Raw genomic sequence first — 17,919 nt, 5'->3', positions numbered from 1 at the left:
GTACATAATTTCTAAAATATGTAAAAAATAAAACTACAATATAACGCAAATAATTTATTTATAGCTTATTATTTATATTACAAAGTATTACAATATAACATAGTGGAATATTTTTAACTTTCTTCTTCGTATCCTTCAGTCTTCATATCGTTGAGGCCAAGTTCATCGTTTTGCTCGTACGTTCGCTCGTAGCGAGTCACTTTGAGGCCTGTAACAAACGTAAAAACCGGTCAAGTGCGAGTCGGACTTGCATACGCAGGGTTCCGCACCACCTTGAAGATGGTACCGAAATAACACTAGGGTTCCGTGCCCGAAAGGTGCCCACGAAACTATGAATATTACTAAGCCGTCCATCAGTCTGTCACATAGCTGCATCTCATGAACCATAATAATAGGTAGAGAATTAAAATTTTCAAACAATGTGTAGGTATAACTATTGTCAGGACTTCGTCTGTGTTGCGTTTAGTAGCGCGCGTGTGGTGTCTTTTTGGAGTGTTTTTTTTTTTGTTAAAAGTGGCCGGTTTTTGTGTTTCACTTGTGTTTTTTTTGGTGCTGGAACCATGCTGGTACTGACTGGGAAGCGCTCTAAGGGGACGCCACGCGTATGTCGGCGAGCGCCGGCACAGACGAAGTCCATATTTATCTATCCCTAACTCGTAAATAACTACAAACTTGACATTGGCTAATCTTTGTAAAGCCAGACGAGAGAAAAAAAAACTATTGTCACCATAAAATAAATAATAAAATATTTCACCTCTGTAGCTCAAATAGGGCGTCTTTGCTGTCTAAAACCAGTGAGCAAAAGTCGTTTTTGCTCATTCAGTGAGAAAATGTGTTGAATTTTTATTCAGAGAATACTTTTTCTCACTGAGTGAGTTTTAGACAGCAAAGACGCCCTTTTTGAACCAGTGAGATGAAAAGTTGTATGTATCACACGATAGCAAAGTTTTTGTTTCTTGCGCCTTTGAATCCCTCACTACACAGAATTCTAAGTTAGAATCACTACGCTCGCGACGTTCGTGACTCTATTACACAATCTTTCGCCCACTCAGGGTTCAAACTAGGCACTTGCAACAAAAATGAACTTTGCTATCTTGTTGAACAAATAACTATTCTTCAACTTTGATTTAGACTTTAAAACGTCCCTTACCATCATCGTATTGCTCTGGATCATCATTAAGGTTCTGCACATAGGAGTTGCCGGCTGGATCATCCAGGATGATGGTGATGGCTCGCTTGCTCTCCAAAACCTCTTCCAGCTTTTCCGTGAATCTGGAACACATTGTGTTGGTTAAGCGGGAGTGATTTATATCTGTAAAATGATAGGTGAATCAAGTATTATGTTATAGGTTTGACAATATATGGTAGGTTAGTATGTCGAAGTCAGTAACTCGATGGATGACCAATGACCTGCGATACTCAAGTAAATTCACTTAGTATTTAAGTTTTAAATATCAAGTGAGCCAAACGAGTGCAATTCAATGGCCTATTAATTTTAAAATGACGCCAGCGCGTTGTATTACCCTACTAGCGCCATCTAGAATGAAATGAAATAGTTTATTTGTTTGAAATGTAAATGTTATGCAAGATGAGAAACTAAAAGAACGTAATCACGAAACAAACATACAAAAAAAATAAAAAAAAAACAACAACATAGAATCAAATTAAGAACCTCCTCCTTTTTTCGAAGTTGGTTAAAAATGACATTGTACTAACTGTTCGAGGCGCTCCTTAGCCAATCCGGGTGCGTCTCCTGTAAGCGCGGGCGCACACTTCAACTGTTCCACCGAAGCCCTGATAAGGCCTTCCGCGGTAGTAAAGCGGCCCCCTAGGGCTTTGCCCCCCACTTCTAGGTCAAGTTCCGGTATTGACATACTGCAGGTTTCCGACTGAAAAAGATTCAATCCATAATAAATAATCGGTCAAGTGGATTCGGGCCCGCATAGGGAGATTTCCGTCCCATTGTATAAAAAACCGGCCAAGTGCGAGTCTGACTCGCGCACTGAGGGTTCCGTACTCGGGTATTTTTTTCGATAATTTTGCACCATAAATCAAAAACTATCATACATCAAAATAAATAAAAATCTGTTACACATAAAAAAAAAATGTGTTTCAATTTTCAAAGTAAGATAACTATACCAAGTGGGGTATCATATGAAAGGGCTTTACCTGTACATTCTAAAACAGATTTTTATTTATTTTTATTCATAATAGTTTTTGATTTATCGTGCAAAATGTTGGAAAAAATACCCAGGTACAGCACCCTCAGTGCGCGAGTTGGACTCGCACTTGGCCGGTTTTTTCGCATCACATCAATCTCACTTTCGCTTAGTGATATATGATTACCTTTAGGATATCCCTTGAAAAGTCCTCTCTATTTGCGACGCGGACCTCGAACCTGACACCCTTGTCTTCTATTCCACCGCCAGACTTTACCTGCAGAAAAAATATAGTATTTTTTTTAATAAAAATAGCGAGAGAACAAGCAGGCGGGTCACCTGACGTTAAGTGATTACCGCCACCTGACGTTAAGTGATTACCGCCGCCCATGAACACTGCAAATGTTCAGTTGTTCTACCAGAGGACCCGCCAACGCATTGTCCGCCTTTTTTACATCTTCATTCTTCAAAAATTTGTATCACTCCTGTTTATTAATCCGCACTTGCCAGCGAAGTGGACTATGGCCAAACCCTTTTTAGGTTTTCGTACCTCAAAAGGAAAAAGAAACCCTTATACTTATAGGATCACTTTGTTTTCTGTCTGTCTCTGTCAAGAAACTTATAGGGTTACTTCGCGTTTACCTAGAATCATGAAATTTAGCAGGTAGGTATGTCTTATAGCATAAGTAAAGGCAAAAGTCGGAGAACCATTCCACCAAGCCACAGACAAGGAGAAGTATAGCCAACTGATTGCTGACCTTCAGTAATGGAGGACATAAAATAATTCAAAATATTTTTATTCAATTAAACTTTCACAAGCGCTTTTGAATTGTCAAAATATTCTGCCATTGGTTCGGAATGATGTTCCTAGGAGGAGGGAAGGAGAAGGAGAAGGGAAGGAGAAGGAGAAGGGAATGCACCACTCACTTCATTGGTCCGATGTCCACAAGCATCACATACAGTCGCCATGATCACTACATCTTTGAAGTGCGGGATATCTGGAAAAAAAAATACTCTCTCAATCTACTTGAAAAAAAATCACACTAATATTATAAAGCCGAAAGTTTGTGTATGTATGTTTGTTACTCTTTCCCGAAAAAACTCCTGGACGGATTTGGCTGAAATTTGGAATGGAGACAAATTATACCCTGGATTAACACATAGGCTGCTTTTTTATCCCGGAAAATCAAAGTACCCACAGAATTTTTAAAAACCTATATCCACACAAACGAAGTCGCTGGCACCAACTAGGTGCTAGTACTCTGTAGATCAAAGAAAGAGGTCAAAACCATCAGCGATTAGAAATCACTATTAAGTTTTATAATGTAACAATGGTACAGTAGCCTGCAGAAAATATCGTACGTCAACCTTTAGAAAGGGATTTCGGCTTTGTAGAGTGTTGTCTCTGTCACTTATATCTTATATTTATCGGTCTCAACATTCAACGACAGAGACAACGCTCTACGAAACCGCTATCTCTTTCCAAAGGTTGGTGTATAATATTTTCTGCCAGGTACTGTACTGATTCGAAGTGCAACAAATTTTTAGATTACTCGCATCTTTTTCTTACCGTTGTAATAAGAAAGGGACAGATATAACTAATTTAGTTTAGAACTGTCAAACCTCGTCACTTTATGTGCCAGTTACAAGTATATTGTTTAAATTTGAAGCTAGGGAGCTACCCACTGCTATCACTTAGTGAGGTGAGACAGGTGATGGTGAGTTGGTGCTAAACGACACCCCACTTTGTACCACCAATCGCTCACTGCACAGGTACAACATGGGTGATGTATACTCACTAGTAAGCTTCATGTTGGTATCGGCAGGCGCGTTGCAGTCGGGACAGTTGGTTCTGAACTGTAGGACTTCGTCTTTAACAAGACGGTCGTAGGAGCCCTGACTAGGGTCTGCAGGCGTCAGGGTACCGGGGAGGCTGTCTGAGACCTGTGGAAAATACATTATTAATACTGTTTTTCTCCAACTTGTATGTATTTTTTTAAAGCGGTCAAGTGCGAGTCAGACTTTCACAAGAAGTGTTCTGTACCTACAACCTGTACAAGTACATCGAACAAGAAATCTCAAACCATACAGGTCAAACAATAATATGATCCTCCAATAGTTGTACAACACTGCAATTTAATGACGGACAGCACCAATTAATTGGTTTAGTAAACATTATTTAAACATTCTTATTTTTTTATTGTGTGTAAAATACCTACACAAATTCACGGTTTTCGGATTTTTTTTCCTTTCTAGTGCTATAAGACTACCTTCCAAAGGATATTGGCGAATTCCATAGAGTTTCAGACCCAAACTAACAGAACCGTGAGCCTCAAGCCCACGTTCACGAATCAAACTTCTCATGCTTGTTCTAGTAAACCAATCTAACAAAAAACTTCATCAAAGTCTATCAAATAAAGTTGGGAGAAAAAAGATAATCACTTGTATTGCAAGTAACGGTTATTTATAATGTGTGCTTGTGAATAATTATATTTTTGATCCCCATTTTCTAAAAGTATCAGGCTTACACAGAAAAATACTCTAGATTTCTGAATCTGAACGGTTTTTAAAAATGCTGGGTCCAAATTCGCCAATTCCTTTCATGATTCTAGGTCAACGGGAAGAAGTACCCTATAATAGGTTTTGATTCCCTTGACCAGTATTGACAGATACGACAGACAGACAGATAATGAAGTGATCCTATAAGTATTCTTTTTTTCTCTGCAGATATCGAACTCAAAAAAAAAAAAAAACTTTATTCATAGCAACTCAGGGATTTAACAAAATGCAAATTAAACAAAAACCATGAAAAGGAATAATGCTACTTGTTTCAAAGATTCTAGGCTTTTCTAAAATACAAAATTATTGGGATGAGGACACTATTTAAGGAATATTTTATGTTTTCTGTGGAATTTTTAAACAAAAGAATATTTAATCCATACCAATATTATAAATGCGAAAGTGTGTCTGTCTGTCTCTCTGTCTGCTATGTTTTCTCGGCCCAACCGCTGAACCGATTTTAATGAAATTTGGTACAGACTTGGGATACATCCCGGGGAAGGACATAGGCTACTTTTTATCCCGGAAAATCAAAGAGTTCCTACGGGATTTGAAAAACCAATATCCACGCAGGCGAAGCCGCGGGCATCCTCTAGTTATGTATATTGTTCCTTTACTCCACCACGCAGATCTCCGATACATACAAATGACTTCTTTCCGTGGATAGACCATGCCTGATGCCCGCGTCTTCGTCAGCATATTTTTTTTAAGTTTATTTTCAAAAAAATAAATTCTTTGATTTTCTAGCATAAAAAATATTTACGTCTGGGGACCGATACGTTATAGATGATGCTCGCGTCTTCGTTCGCGTGGATTTAGTTTTTTTTTTACTAAATCCCGTGGGAACTCTTTGATTTTCCGGGATAAAAAGCTGCCTATGTCAATTTCCGTGATGCAAGCTAACTCTGTAACTTTCATTTGAATTGGTTAAATGGATCGGCCTCTAAGAATCCTGTGGCGACTCTTTGATTTTCCGGGATAAAAAGTAGCCTATGCCCTTTCCCGGACTCAAAATCATTTACTATTAAGCGGTGAAAAGCTAACAGACAGACAGACAGACACACTTTCGCTTTTATAATATTAGTATGGAGGGATTTTAGTAAGGAGTGTGGATTTTGACGGCAATAACAGAGTTTATGTAGGTACACTCAACTAAAAACTATATGCATAAAAAAACGTGTTTCTAATGCAATCTGTCTATAGCATTGACTTACACTATCAGAGTCATCGTCACACGGCTTGAAACAACAAAAAAACTGTATTAGTTTCAGATTGAGGAATGTCTCTTAACAAGTTATAAACCGGACTTCGTCTGTGTTGGTGTTAGCTGGCGGGCGTGCTCTGCCTTTTTGCAGTGTTTTTTTTTGTTAAAACTGACTGAAAAGCGCTCTAAGGGGGTGCCGTGCGTATGTCGGCGAGTGCCGGCACAGACGGGGTCCATACTTGTTTAGTTTAACTAACTTGTTACAAATAACTACAAACTAATCTTTGTAAAGCCAGACGAAAGAGAGAGAAGTTATAAACCGTAAACTTATTGGAAAATTTATAATGTGAAAGGATCTGGCAAGACGGGCGGTCGAAGTGCACCAGGCACCCAGATGCCAGGGGTATTAATCTCAATCATTTTTTTTTATTTTCTTTCTCGCCTGGCTTTACAAAGATTAGCCAATGTCAAGTTTGTAGTTATTTGTAACAAGTTAATTAAACTATACAAGTGTGGACCCCGTCTGTGCCGGCGCTCGCCGACACACGCACGGCACCCCCTTAGAGCGCTTTCCAGTCAGTCTTAACAAAAAAAAACACTCCATAAAGGCAGAGCACGCCCGCCAGCTAACACCAACACAGACGAAGTCCTAGCTAATCTTTGTAAAGCCAGACGAGAGAAAAAAAAAAAGTTGATAATCTGTATGAATTGTTTTTTTTTTTGTTGAGCTGAATAAACTTTTATTTATTTATTTATTAATACGTTTGTATGGAGAAGTGCGTAAGAAGGGTCACCTTAAAAGTCATATTTCCAGCTTTCAATAAAAGTACTGCTTTTATCAAAATCTTTTAACATAATATATATAATTAATGGAATCATAGCCTACCTCTTCATGTGTATAGATGCCTAGTACGTGATTCTGCTCCTTGGTTCGCTTGAAATCTGTACTTTCAGCTCGCGGGTCCTTTTGAGGAGCCTCTGGGTTCTCTATGAAGCAGTTGCCTGGAACAAGCGTTTCATCATCATCATCATCGCCGGCCCACTACTGAGCGAGGGTCTCCCTTCAGAATGAGAAGGGTGTACGCCATGGTCTATGATGTCATTGTGTTAATAACCATAGTCTTATATATATTTTTGGGGCACAAAATTTAAAAATAATTATGTTTGCCAATGTTCTTCAAAATTGTTTAATTGTTTAAATTTTTCCTATTTCCCAAAATTGTCTCAATTTTTTCTGTTTCCCAAAGTTGTCTCAATTTTTTTCTGTTCCCCAAAATTGTTACAATTTTTCCTATAGGCCAATATTATTTTCATTTTTTTTATTTCCCAAAATTGTATCAATTTTTCCTATTTCCCAAAATTATTACAATTTTTCCTATAATTCCTTTTCCATGAATATCTCCAAACAGTAGAGTCCCACCGCGACAAATTCCCAACATTTCTTCCAATGTTTCCTAAAATTTCCCATTTTTGCCTCATTTTTTAGGCATTTGTTTACTCACCACTGATATCCTCAAGCAGCAGAGTCCACGGCGTGGCGAGTGATCGCAGGGCTTCCAACCTTTCAATGAAGGCATCTATTTGTGCCGCAGCATCAGGGTGCTCCGTCCTTCGCTTCTCCTGATCTTGTTTCAGCCCTGCCACAGCACGAGTCAGTATTCCTTCCACGGTAGTCACCTCTGTAAAGAAATTCGTATATCTAAATACTGTCTGATGCCCGCGAATTCGTTCGTGTGGATATTAAAAATCACGAAAACTCACTCATTTTCTGGGATAAAAAGTAGCCTATGTGGTAATCCAGGGTAGAATCTATCTCCATTCCAAATTTCAGCCAAATCCATCCAGTAGTTTTTATGTGAAAGAGCAACAAACATCCACTCAGTACTACTTTATAATATTAGTGTGATATAAAAGGAAAAGGTAATTATCAACCCACAGCTCAAAAGAAAAGATTTTTGAAAATTCACGGGCATAAGCTAGTAATATCATAAATGTGGATGTGAATGTCTGTCTGTTGCATTTTTACAACACATTCATTAAACTAATTTTGACAAAAGGTACAGAGTTGGCTTATATCCCAGGGTGACTACTTTTTATCCTAGAAGATACTTTTTATCCAGAGTCCTCATGGGGTTTAACTCTTTACTACTTAAAAAAAAGAATATCAGCCATGCTAATCATGACTAATATACCCTTTTCCCTTCCAATTAAGTGTAAAAGTTGTGGCAGGAATGTGTACAACAATAGTGCAACGGGTGGGGTTTGAACCACCAACCTTTCGGAATTCAGTCCGCTCCTCAACCGTTGAGCTATGGAGGCTTTAGGTATACTAACCTCCTTTCTGACTCTGTGCTGGAATCTCAAAATCAATTTCTGGAATCTTCACAGATGTGTAATCACTCTTAACCACCTGCCGGTTTAGGTCTGCGCTGGTTTCCACGCGGAGTTTCCATCTGTAAATTTACCTTAAGTAGAATTTGTTTTTAACCAACTTCAATAAAGGAGGAGGTTCTCAATTAGTCGGGATCTTTTCAGTCATTTTTAATCATGAACATTCCCCTTTCACCTCCAACTAAGCTTAACTTGTGCTAGGAGTGGGTACGACACTAGTGCAACGGATGGGATTTGAACCACCGACCTTTCGGATTTCAGTCTGCTCCTATACGCGTTGAGCCATTGAGGCTTGGAATACTCTTCCGTGATCTGTGTTTCCTACCCATTACAATCCGGGTAACTTTAAAACAAGAGTGAATAGGCACCTTCTAGGTAAACGCATCCCATCTTAGACCACATCATCACTTTCCATCAGGTGTGATTGTGGTCAACTGCTTGCCTATAATGAATAAAAAAAAACAAGAATATGAGTAGTGCTACCTGATGCCCAACTCAGCGGTGGCCCCACCAGGTTGGATCTCATTGTTCTCATACCCGCATGACGGGCAGCTGAATGACATAATCACTACATTCTTGTAGTGTGGGATGCGCGTCAATAGAAGTCTAGTTGTACCCTGAAACAAGGAAAACAATAGTAATAATATGGTGCTCTCTCCCACCTGCCTCTGGTGCTCAAATGTTCATGGGAACCGGTAATCACTTGACATCAAGTAAACCACCTCACATTAGCTCACTGCTCACTATTTTATATTTTTAAAAAGTCGAGAATTAATCGAGATTACCGAGAAACAAGTTAAGACAAAAACTGGAAATGAGTTGGCGAGCAATGAGAAGGAAATGTACAGCTCGGTTACTTTGATCGTTGAGCTACGCTTACGACTATGAGAGTGTGATGGGCGAGGGAACATTAGACTCGGTCTCGAATCTGCGTCCCTCTAGGCAGATTAACATTCTGATGACTAAGCTTAAAGGTTCTTTATAAACTATAAAAAACAAAGTTTACAGAGTATAACCTATAATTTGTAAACTCCAAAATTATAAATAAAACACGTAGAATAACGCCTACGAATGACTTAAATTTACTTAAAATAGTAAAATCATGAATCAGAAGGACATAAAAACCTTCGAGTTCTCACAGAAATGCTGAAAAACTAGGTGTTTCTAGGAAATCCAGATTTACTTACGTTTGTAAAACAATTGACGCATAAAGACTCTATTTCTGTGACTTCCGGCTCAGGATCTTCAGCCGTGAGATCCCTGAAAAGAGGTTTCTGTTCCGTGCTACACATTTTTTCGAAAATTAATAAGTTTCTCGTAACCAAAAGCCAAAGTTTCTTCTCGAATGTTTTGGCCAAATGCCAAACTCACGCCACAATGATAACGTCCACAGACCACGATAACGTCGACAGCTGTCAAAACCGACACAGACAAATAACCAAAACAGCATTCTTATTCTACAATCTCTATGACATCATCATCATCATCATCATCAGCCTGTGGAAGTCCACAGCTGGACATAGGCCTTCCCTATAGAGCGCCACCACACCCGGTCCTCAGCCTTCCTCATCCAGCCACTTCCCGCCAGCCGCTTTATATCGTCGCTCCATCGTGCTGGAGGGCGTCCCACACTACGCTTGCTTATACGCGCTCTCCACTCAAGGACCTTCCGGCTCCAACGGCCATCGCCTCTACGCCAGGCAAGGCCTGCCCACTACCACTTTAGCTTGCTAATGGTTTGGGCAAAGTCAGTGACCTTGGTTCTCCTGCGGTTCTCCACATTTCGGATCGTATCCCTCAAGGAAACTCCTAACATCTCCAACTCCTCTATGACATGTAATTCTTATATTTCGGAAATAGCTAAATAATAAAGGTAATACATAAATAGTTTCCTCATGATAGAATAGAATAGAATAGAATAGATTTTTATTCAAATAAACTTTTACAAGTGCTTTTGAATCGTCAAATAATTTACCACTGGTTCGGAATGCCGTTCCTCCCGAGAAGAACCAGCAAGAAACTCGGCGGTTGCTCTTTTCAATTGTGCAATTTCTATCTTCCTTCACCGGTAAAACAAATGATATTTAGTCACTTAATTGCCGCAAAAAACTCCGAAAAGTTAGGCATGCATGCCCGACATTGAACCCCGGATTATGAGGCCGGCTTCTTATACCTAATAGGTTATCTTGCATATAAACAAACTGTTTAACATATGATTAGTAAGTAGGTACCTACTGTACATATTCGTGCAAGCATTATTTACATTCACAAAATATGTAAATACATTGGCCTCAAGAAAATGATGTCACTATAGAGAAATAGGCGTGACCTTGTAAACGGCCACACGTACGTAAATCACATGACGTCACGCCGATATTTTTGTCGATTTGTCGGTCGCGTCTTGTGGTAATACGGCTATGTTTAAACGATCCCTTCTTATGTTTTCATACTTGTAATTTGTATGACATCTCGATTTGGTTGGATAATTAAGTAGTATTTTCGTCACTGAAATGCATTTATACGAGTACACTGGAAGTGATGTGTTATACGAAATGAGTAGTTACTTTAAGTGTCGATTCGAAGCGTCACACCGAGCGTACCAGGAATTAACACTATCAAATGGTCAGCTCTATTGATACATCTCACATTCATTTAGTTCCGAGTACGCTCACATTAAGTTAACTGTGGCTATCAGCACCAAATCAAAATGGTCAAAATCAAATTGCTCCGAAGCAATTTAAAGTCTAGCGTATTTGTATTTAGTAGAGGTCATTGATTCCCGCCGAATGACTTCACTATTTGAACTGAATTTCAAAATAACATAGTCGTGTGGAGAACGTGATTTCAAACACCGGTACTTAAATAAAATATAATTTTCTAAATATAACATAAAACAGTGATTAAGTAGCGTTTAATATAGTGTCCACTTGTTTTTGGATTTTATTTTAAATATTGTAAGTAATTTTCATTTTTCTGATAAACTGCCCAAAAAAAAACGGTCAAATGCGAGTCGGACTCGCACATGAAAGGTTCCGTACCATATTCCGTACCATCGCATCGTAAAAGAACCCTTCCTACTCTTTTTGAATTTGCATGGCGGCAATCATGTTATTATTTGTCGTTACAGCGGTAATAGAAACACACACTGAAAATTTGAACTCTTTATCCATTACGGTTCATGAGATACAGCCCGCTGAAATGACAGACAGACGGACAACGGAGGCTCAGTGCATGGATGTGCAATAGGTTCCCGTTGTTGGCACGCTTCGACTTTCGGGAGTGAAATGTGTTACGTTTTTAGGGTTCATGTACCTCTGTCTGTATCTATGTACTATTATGCAATTGAACACATATACCTACATCATCATCATTATCAACGGATAGACATCCACGGCTGGACATGGGTCTCTTGCCAGCGGCTCCCGCAGACTCGTTTGATAACATCGGTTGTTGGTTCACCAGAGTGTTCTGTTATGCTTTGCGGTCCGAGGTCACCAAATGCCAAAGCACCTTGGGACCCCAACGTTTACTAAGGTGCATGACACGGGTCTGCCCGCGAAATTCAAATTTAATTTGCTTTTTCGCAATTTATAAACTAACTAGAGGATGCCCACGGCTTCGCCCGCCTGGATTTCGGTTTTTAAAATCCCGCAGGAACTCTTTGATTTTTCGGGATAAAAAGTAGTCTATGTCCTTCCCCGGGATGTAGCCCATGTCTGTACCAAATTTCATCAAAATCGGTTCAGCGGTTGGGCCGTGAAAACGTAGCAGACAGACAGACAGACAGACAGACACACTTTCTCATTTATAATATTAGTATGGATGACCAAGTTTTTAAGGATCCCGTAGGAACTGTTTAATTTTCCGGGATAAAAAGTAGCCTATGTCCGTCCCCGGGCTGTAAGCTAACTCTGTATCTTTCATTAAAATTGGTTCAGCGGTTGAGCCGTGAAAACGTAGCAGACAGACACACTTTCGCATTTATAATATTAGTATTGAAATTAGTACTAGCTATGGATAGTGTAACTACAAGTTTATCTTCTTTATTAGGTAAGTGAGTATGATATGACGTAATTCGAGATGAACTCATGGATAATATTACTTACTTACTTAAAATTGTAAGTTATGTACTTCTTGACCTTGAATAACCATTTATTTACCCGAGTATGACTTCAATTATAGATATAGACTACTAATATAGATGTAGGCGAAGACGCATCAGCGAGGCCTTTTTCTTTCGTTCCTAAGATCTAACCAATATCTAGATCTATCCTACCGAAAATGCTTTGACACGACACACCTACTCATGATAGTGATAATTACATGTGTAAATAAAAAATGTATAACACCCCCGACAAGTGAAGGTTACAGTAACTAGAAAAGAGCTGATAACGGAACCCTAAAACGTGCAGTCGAATTGAGAACCTCCACCTTTTTAGGGTTCCGTACCTCAAAAGGAAAAACGGAACCCTTATAGGATCACTTTGTTGTCTGTCCGTCCGTCCGTCCGTCCATCCGTCGTCGTGTCTATCAAGAAAACCTATAGGGAAAACCTAAGAAAACCTATTGACCTAGAATCCTGTTTGGCAGGTAGGTAGGTCTTATAGCACTAGTAAAGGAATAAATCTGAAATCTGAATTTGTGGTTACATCACAAAAAAAATTAAAATGTGTTTTTATTTTCAAAGTTAGATTTTACCAAGTGGGGTATCATATGAAAGGGCTTTACCTGTACATTCTAAAACAGATGTAAAATGTCGAAAAAAATACACGAGTACGGAACCCTCGATGCGCGGCTCCGACTCGCACTTGGCCGGTTTTTTGGTCGGTTAGTAATTTACACTTTGTCCTTCCAGAAATATGGGCAAGGACGATAAAGAAGACTCGGGTTTCGGCTTCAAGGACAAGGCGAAGGCCGAAGACACCCTGCGCCTGTTGGAGAAACACGACGCCAACTATAGAAGGTTGACCGTGAGGGGTTTGCTTGGGAGGGCAAAACGAGTACTGACCAGTAAGTCTTTTTTTCACCAACTATCTCCTACTGCGCAGGTACAAGGTCATTTTGACATGACATCAACTGTAGTACAAAGTACCAGGAGAGCATAGTAGCACAGGAGGTACCCACTACTATCATACAGCAAAGTAAGATGAAGTACTAACATGGACAATCCAATTAGGGCCACAAAATTAGATCGATAAATCACCTACTGCGCAGGTACATGACTTCAATTGGACGGCAATCTGACACGTTTTATTTTGGTTATTTCAGTGACAAAAGCAGAAGACAAAATAAAGAACATAAAAGAAGCAATGGAGGTGTTCGAGAATTGGCTCGCAGAACTAGAAAAGAACAAAGAGAAGAAAACAGACAAGAAAGAAAAGGACAGAGAACAGAAGAGCGAAGAAAAAGAAAGAAAGAAAAACAAAAGTGATGATGTGAGTGATGAATTTGTAATTAACCACAAAATAATAAAAAAACTGAAACAAAGCATCACTTCCGAATCTATTTTGATAATTTTTGCAATTCTTTTAGTTTTTAGGGTTCCCTACTTAAAGGGTGTAGATACACTACCTACAACAGGAGTCAGGACCCTATTTCAAAACCTCCGCTATACGTATGTCCGTCCATCTGTCTGTCAGCGGGCTATATCTCGTGAACCGTAATAGGTAGAGACTTGAAAATTTCACAGAATGTTTCAGAATTTCTTTTAACTCCATAACATCATAACTGGTAGAGATTGCTCCAAGCAATAAGCAAGCAAGCCGCCTTTGCACACAATTGTTTTTTCTGTTTTCTTCTTCGTGTGTTGTAATCCTTTACATGTGTTTTTGTGTGCAATAAAGTGTTCTATCTATCTATAATTACCATGACAATTAAAAGCAATAAATACTTACTTAAATAAGTGTTACCTATTTCTTGTAAGATGGTACGGAACCCCTCGTGTGACAATCCGACTCGAACTTGACCATTGTTTTTTTTTTAAGTTAATAAATAATACTATTTGTATCTATTTTTGGCTTTGTTTACAGGAATCGGACTCAGATATAGAAATGGAAGAAAAACCAAAAGAAAAGAAAGAACTGCCCGCCGATACTGTATCTGGATTGGGCTTCAAGGATCAGGCAAGAAAGTTATATTATACTAGAGGATGCCCGCGACTTCGTTCGCGTGGATTTAGGTTTTTAAAGATCCCGTGGGAACTGTTTGATTTCCCGGGATAAAAAGTTGCCTATGTCAATTACAGGGACGCAAGCTACCTCGGCACCAAACATACAAATCGATTAAGCGGGTGGGTTTTTAGGAATCCCGTGGGAACCGTTTGATATTCCGGGATAAAAAGTAGTCTATGTCCGTCCCCGGGATGTGAGCTAACTCTGTACCACCAAAATCGATTAAACTGTTGGGCCGTGAAAAGTTAGCAGATAGACAAACACACTTTCGCATTAAATTTATAGTATTAGTATGTATTTCTCACTTGTATGAGGTACAAGTGTAAATTAAAAATTTATAACACCCCCGACAAGTGAAGGTTACAGTAACTAGGAAAGAGCTGATAACTTTCAAACGGCTGAACCGATTTTCTTGAATTATAGCTAAAAACACTCTCGATCAAGCCACCTTTCAAACAAAAAAAAAAACTAAATTAAAATAGGTTCGTTAGTTTAAGAGCTACGATGCCACAGACAGATACACAGATACACACGTGAAACTTATAACACCCCTCTTTTTGGGTCGGGGGTTAGAAAAAAATAACTTGTATATTTTGTCAGGAAGCAGCGAATAATACACTGAAGGAGTTGGAGGGAAGAGATCCGGATTACCAGAAGTTAGCTGTAAAAGGACTCATAGGGCGAGCCAAGAGAGTTCTCACTTGTAAGTTTAAACCTTTTTTAGAGTTCCGTACCTCAAAAGGAAAAACGGAACCATTATAGGATGACTTTGTTGTCTGTCTGTCCGTCCGTCCGTCCGTCGTGTCTGGCAAGAAACCTATAGTGTACTTCCCGTTGACTTATAATCATGTTTGGCAGGTAGGTAAGTCTTATAGCACAAGCAAAGGAATAAATCCGAAAACCGTTTTGTAGTTACATCACAAAAATTAAAATAATTATTGTTATGTTTCAATTTTCAAAGTAAGATAACTATACCAAGTGGGATATCATACGAAAGGGCTTTACTTGTACATTCTAAAACAGATTTTTTTAAGGTATAATAAGTTTTTGGACTTCGTCTGTTTCGGCGTTAGCTGGCAGGCGTGTTCTGCCTTTTTGGTGTGTTTTTTTTGTTAAAACTGACTGGAAAGCGCTCTAAGGGGGTGCCGTGCGTATGTCGGCGAGCGCCGGCACAGACTTAACACAACTAACTTGTTACAAATAACTACTAACTTGACATTGGCTAATCTTTGTAAAGCCAGACGAGAGAGAAAAAAAAAGATAAGTTTTTGATTTATCGTGGAAAATATCGGAAAAAATACCCGAGTACGGAACCCTCGGTGCGTTAGGCCAGTTTTTGAAGGCAACAGAATTTTTGGACTGCCTCATCGGAAGGTTTTCTCTTTCTTCTCTGTTGTTATATTGCCATTGTTTCCACAGGTACTCGCGACGAAACGAAATTATCGAATATTAAGGAGGCGATATCGATTTTCGACAAGTTCCTCGATGATTTCGATACGATGCATCTGAGCAAACAGAACAACCCTTACATCAGCTTGGCGATAGTGAGGACTTGTGTCCACTTAGCTGACGCGAACATCACTGAACAACAGGTATTTTAACCGACTTCAAAAAGGAGGAGGTTTTCAATTGGTGGGAATCTTTTTTTTTTTTGTGTGTTCCCCGATTACTTGAAGACACCTGGACTAATTTGGATTTTTTTGCTTGAAAGGGTATACTTTCCAGGTGGTCCCATATAAATTTCGTGAAGATGTGATGAATATCTTCGGAGATGGAGAACAGCTTCCCATTTAGATTTCTAGTTTCTTTTATTATGCTCGCTTGACTTTATATACATACATTACACGTTTAGAAATAAAAATTATTTTTTTCTTTTTAGTGTTTGTGGTTTTGAAGTCGGTTTTATTTTATTTTTTGAATTTTTTTTTAAATTCATTTTATTCATATACAAGTTAGCCCTTATCTGCTATCTCACCTGGTGGTAAGTGATGATGCAGTTGATAAAAGCGGGCTAACCTGGAAGGGGTATGGTAGTTTTCTTTAAACCCATTCTCCTTTGGTTTTTACACGGCATCGTACCGGAACGCGAAATCGCTTAGTGGCACGACTTTGCGGCTATGGTGGTATGGTAACTAACCACGGCCGAAGCCTCCCACCAGACAAAGGTGTGTCATCATATCCGTCCACTGCTGGACAATAGGTCTCTTGTAGGGACTTCCACACGCCACTGTCGTCGTCCATCCAGATAGTGAGAGGTCTTCGAACGAACGAACGAAACGAATCTATGATTTGAGTTTTGAATATTTTTTGAAAACATGTTTATGATTGCTTTGTGACTCGAAACACTTAAGTTAACGCCCATTGAGATTTTCGCCTCTGTCATTTGGACTTACGTAACAAAGAGGATATAGACTACACTAACTTCTTTCCGTGGATAGAATATAGATACAAATACTTCTTTAGCTCCAAACAAGTTGTCACTTATCGAAATGATTTTAATTGTTAACAGAAAGCCTTCATAGAGGCGTACACCTCAGCCGGCGGCGAGTACAAGCGTTTGAGAACCGTGCTCGAGACTGAGGGTGGCAAGACCTGGGATATTGTGAGGAACGCGGCCTTGAAACAGCTGAAAGAGAAGGTAGTTTTATACAAATATTAATTTATGGAAAGCCTTCATGAATGCACCTCAGCCGGAGGCGAGTACAAGCGTATAGTTATCTGTTCGAAATGTTCGAAACGCATGAAGCTGTAGCCGCCATGATGATTTCCGACGGTGACGTCACATGGATTGTACATAGTTGTATATTGTATTTCCCTAAGAAAATGTTGCTTACCAATTCGTATGACTTCATGATAACTCATGAACCTAAATAAAATGGCAAACGGCTAGCGTTTTTATGGGGATACAAAATGTGTCTTTATTGCACTTAGGAATTGAATAAAATTTTTGTAAATTTGTAGTTTACTATCTCCTTTTCAAAAAAGGGCAAAATACCCTGTTTTCATGACCTCATAGACAATTCTAATTAATTTTTTTTTTGTTTCAGCACGCAGACGCAAAGCTCTTCAACGAGAAGGACGAACCAACAGCGGAACATTTGGAGATGTTGCTTTGGGCGTATTCGCCTGAACCCGCCCGCGTTAAAAAGCTCATACCGGAAACTAACGAAACCAAGCACGACAATGACCGGAAACGACGAAGTAGCGGCCATGACAGTGACGACACGCCAAGCAAGAAGAAGAAAGAATGATTTGTTGTAATAATTACCTACCTAATTGATACATAAATTGTAAGCATTTATTGGTATTTTGATTAAATATTTACGAATTAAAATTGTTTTTATTTGAGTCTTCTTTTTTGCCGGTAAAATATTGAAATTAAAGTAAAACATGAAATAGTTACCTACCCTCTGCCAGACACTATTTTTAAGCGCTT

General features: G+C 39.1%; 2 protein-coding genes across 5 annotated transcripts; one reads left to right on the top strand and one right to left on the bottom strand.

Moving 5' to 3' along the window:
* Window positions 1-41: 41 nt before the first annotated feature.
* Window positions 42-9,694, bottom strand: LOC123879502 (zinc finger protein ZPR1). 2 transcript variants are annotated; one of them, XM_045927240.1, is made up of 12 exons: window positions 9,501-9,694; window positions 8,797-8,930; window positions 8,257-8,375; window positions 7,425-7,601; window positions 6,809-6,924; window positions 5,933-5,956; window positions 3,959-4,103; window positions 3,087-3,157; window positions 2,347-2,436; window positions 1,717-1,889; window positions 1,151-1,272; window positions 42-208 (listed from the first exon to the last, which is right to left on the bottom strand). In XM_045927240.1, exons 1-12 carry the CDS (start codon window positions 9,603-9,605, stop codon window positions 114-116), a joined length of 1,371 nt encoding a protein of 456 aa, XP_045783196.1. In that variant the 5' UTR covers window positions 9,606-9,694; the 3' UTR covers window positions 42-113. The 2 variants fall into 2 exon arrangements, with proteins under 2 accessions (XP_045783196.1, XP_045783197.1); XM_045927241.1 differs by lacking the exon at window positions 5,933-5,956 and having other exon boundaries at window positions 9,501-9,693.
* Window positions 9,695-11,091: 1,397 nt separating this feature from the next.
* Window positions 11,092-17,812, top strand: LOC123879510. Of its 3 annotated transcripts, XM_045927261.1 has the most exons (9): window positions 11,092-11,267; window positions 12,307-12,310; window positions 13,169-13,323; window positions 13,582-13,748; window positions 14,343-14,435; window positions 15,084-15,186; window positions 15,903-16,075; window positions 16,993-17,121; window positions 17,531-17,812. In XM_045927261.1, the coding sequence occupies exons 3-9, from the start codon at window positions 13,173-13,175 to the stop codon at window positions 17,732-17,734; spliced, it is 1,020 nt and encodes a 339-aa protein (XP_045783217.1). In that variant the 5' UTR covers window positions 11,092-11,267; window positions 12,307-12,310; window positions 13,169-13,172; the 3' UTR covers window positions 17,735-17,812. The 3 variants fall into 3 exon arrangements, with proteins under 3 accessions (XP_045783217.1, XP_045783216.1, XP_045783215.1); XM_045927260.1 differs by lacking the exon at window positions 12,307-12,310 and having other exon boundaries at window positions 13,146-13,323; XM_045927259.1 differs by lacking the exon at window positions 12,307-12,310 and having other exon boundaries at window positions 11,095-11,267.
* Window positions 17,813-17,919: the final 107 nt, after the last annotated feature.

This window comes from Maniola jurtina, chromosome 28 (assembly GCF_905333055.1).
Source record: "Maniola jurtina chromosome 28, ilManJurt1.1, whole genome shotgun sequence".
NCBI lineage: Eukaryota > Metazoa > Arthropoda > Insecta > Lepidoptera > Nymphalidae > Maniola > Maniola jurtina.
Note: the sequence above shows the minus strand (reverse complement) of the source record. Positions and strands in the feature narration are given on the sequence as shown.

Excerpts from the sequence above, each read along its gene's own strand:
- LOC123879502 (XM_045927240.1), bottom strand. The coding sequence starts at position 9,605 with ATGTGTAGCACGGAACAGAAACCTCTTTTCAGGGATCTCACGGCTGAA. Across the intron at positions 7,602-8,256 it reads AGCACAGAGTCAGAAAGGAG|AGGTGACTACCGTGGAAGGA; the intron begins GTTAGTATACCT and ends ATTTCTTTACAG. Across the intron at positions 209-1,150 it reads TCCAGAGCAATACGATGATG|GCCTCAAAGTGACTCGCTAC; the intron begins GTAAGGGACGTT and ends CGTTTGTTACAG.
- LOC123879510 (XM_045927260.1), top strand. The coding sequence starts at position 13,173 with ATGGGCAAGGACGATAAAGAAGACTCGGGTTTCGGCTTCAAGGACAAG. Across the intron at positions 15,187-15,902 it reads AGCCAAGAGAGTTCTCACTT|GTACTCGCGACGAAACGAAA; the intron begins GTAAGTTTAAAC and ends TTGTTTCCACAG. Across the intron at positions 17,122-17,530 it reads TGAAACAGCTGAAAGAGAAG|CACGCAGACGCAAAGCTCTT; the intron begins GTAGTTTTATAC and ends TTTTTGTTTCAG.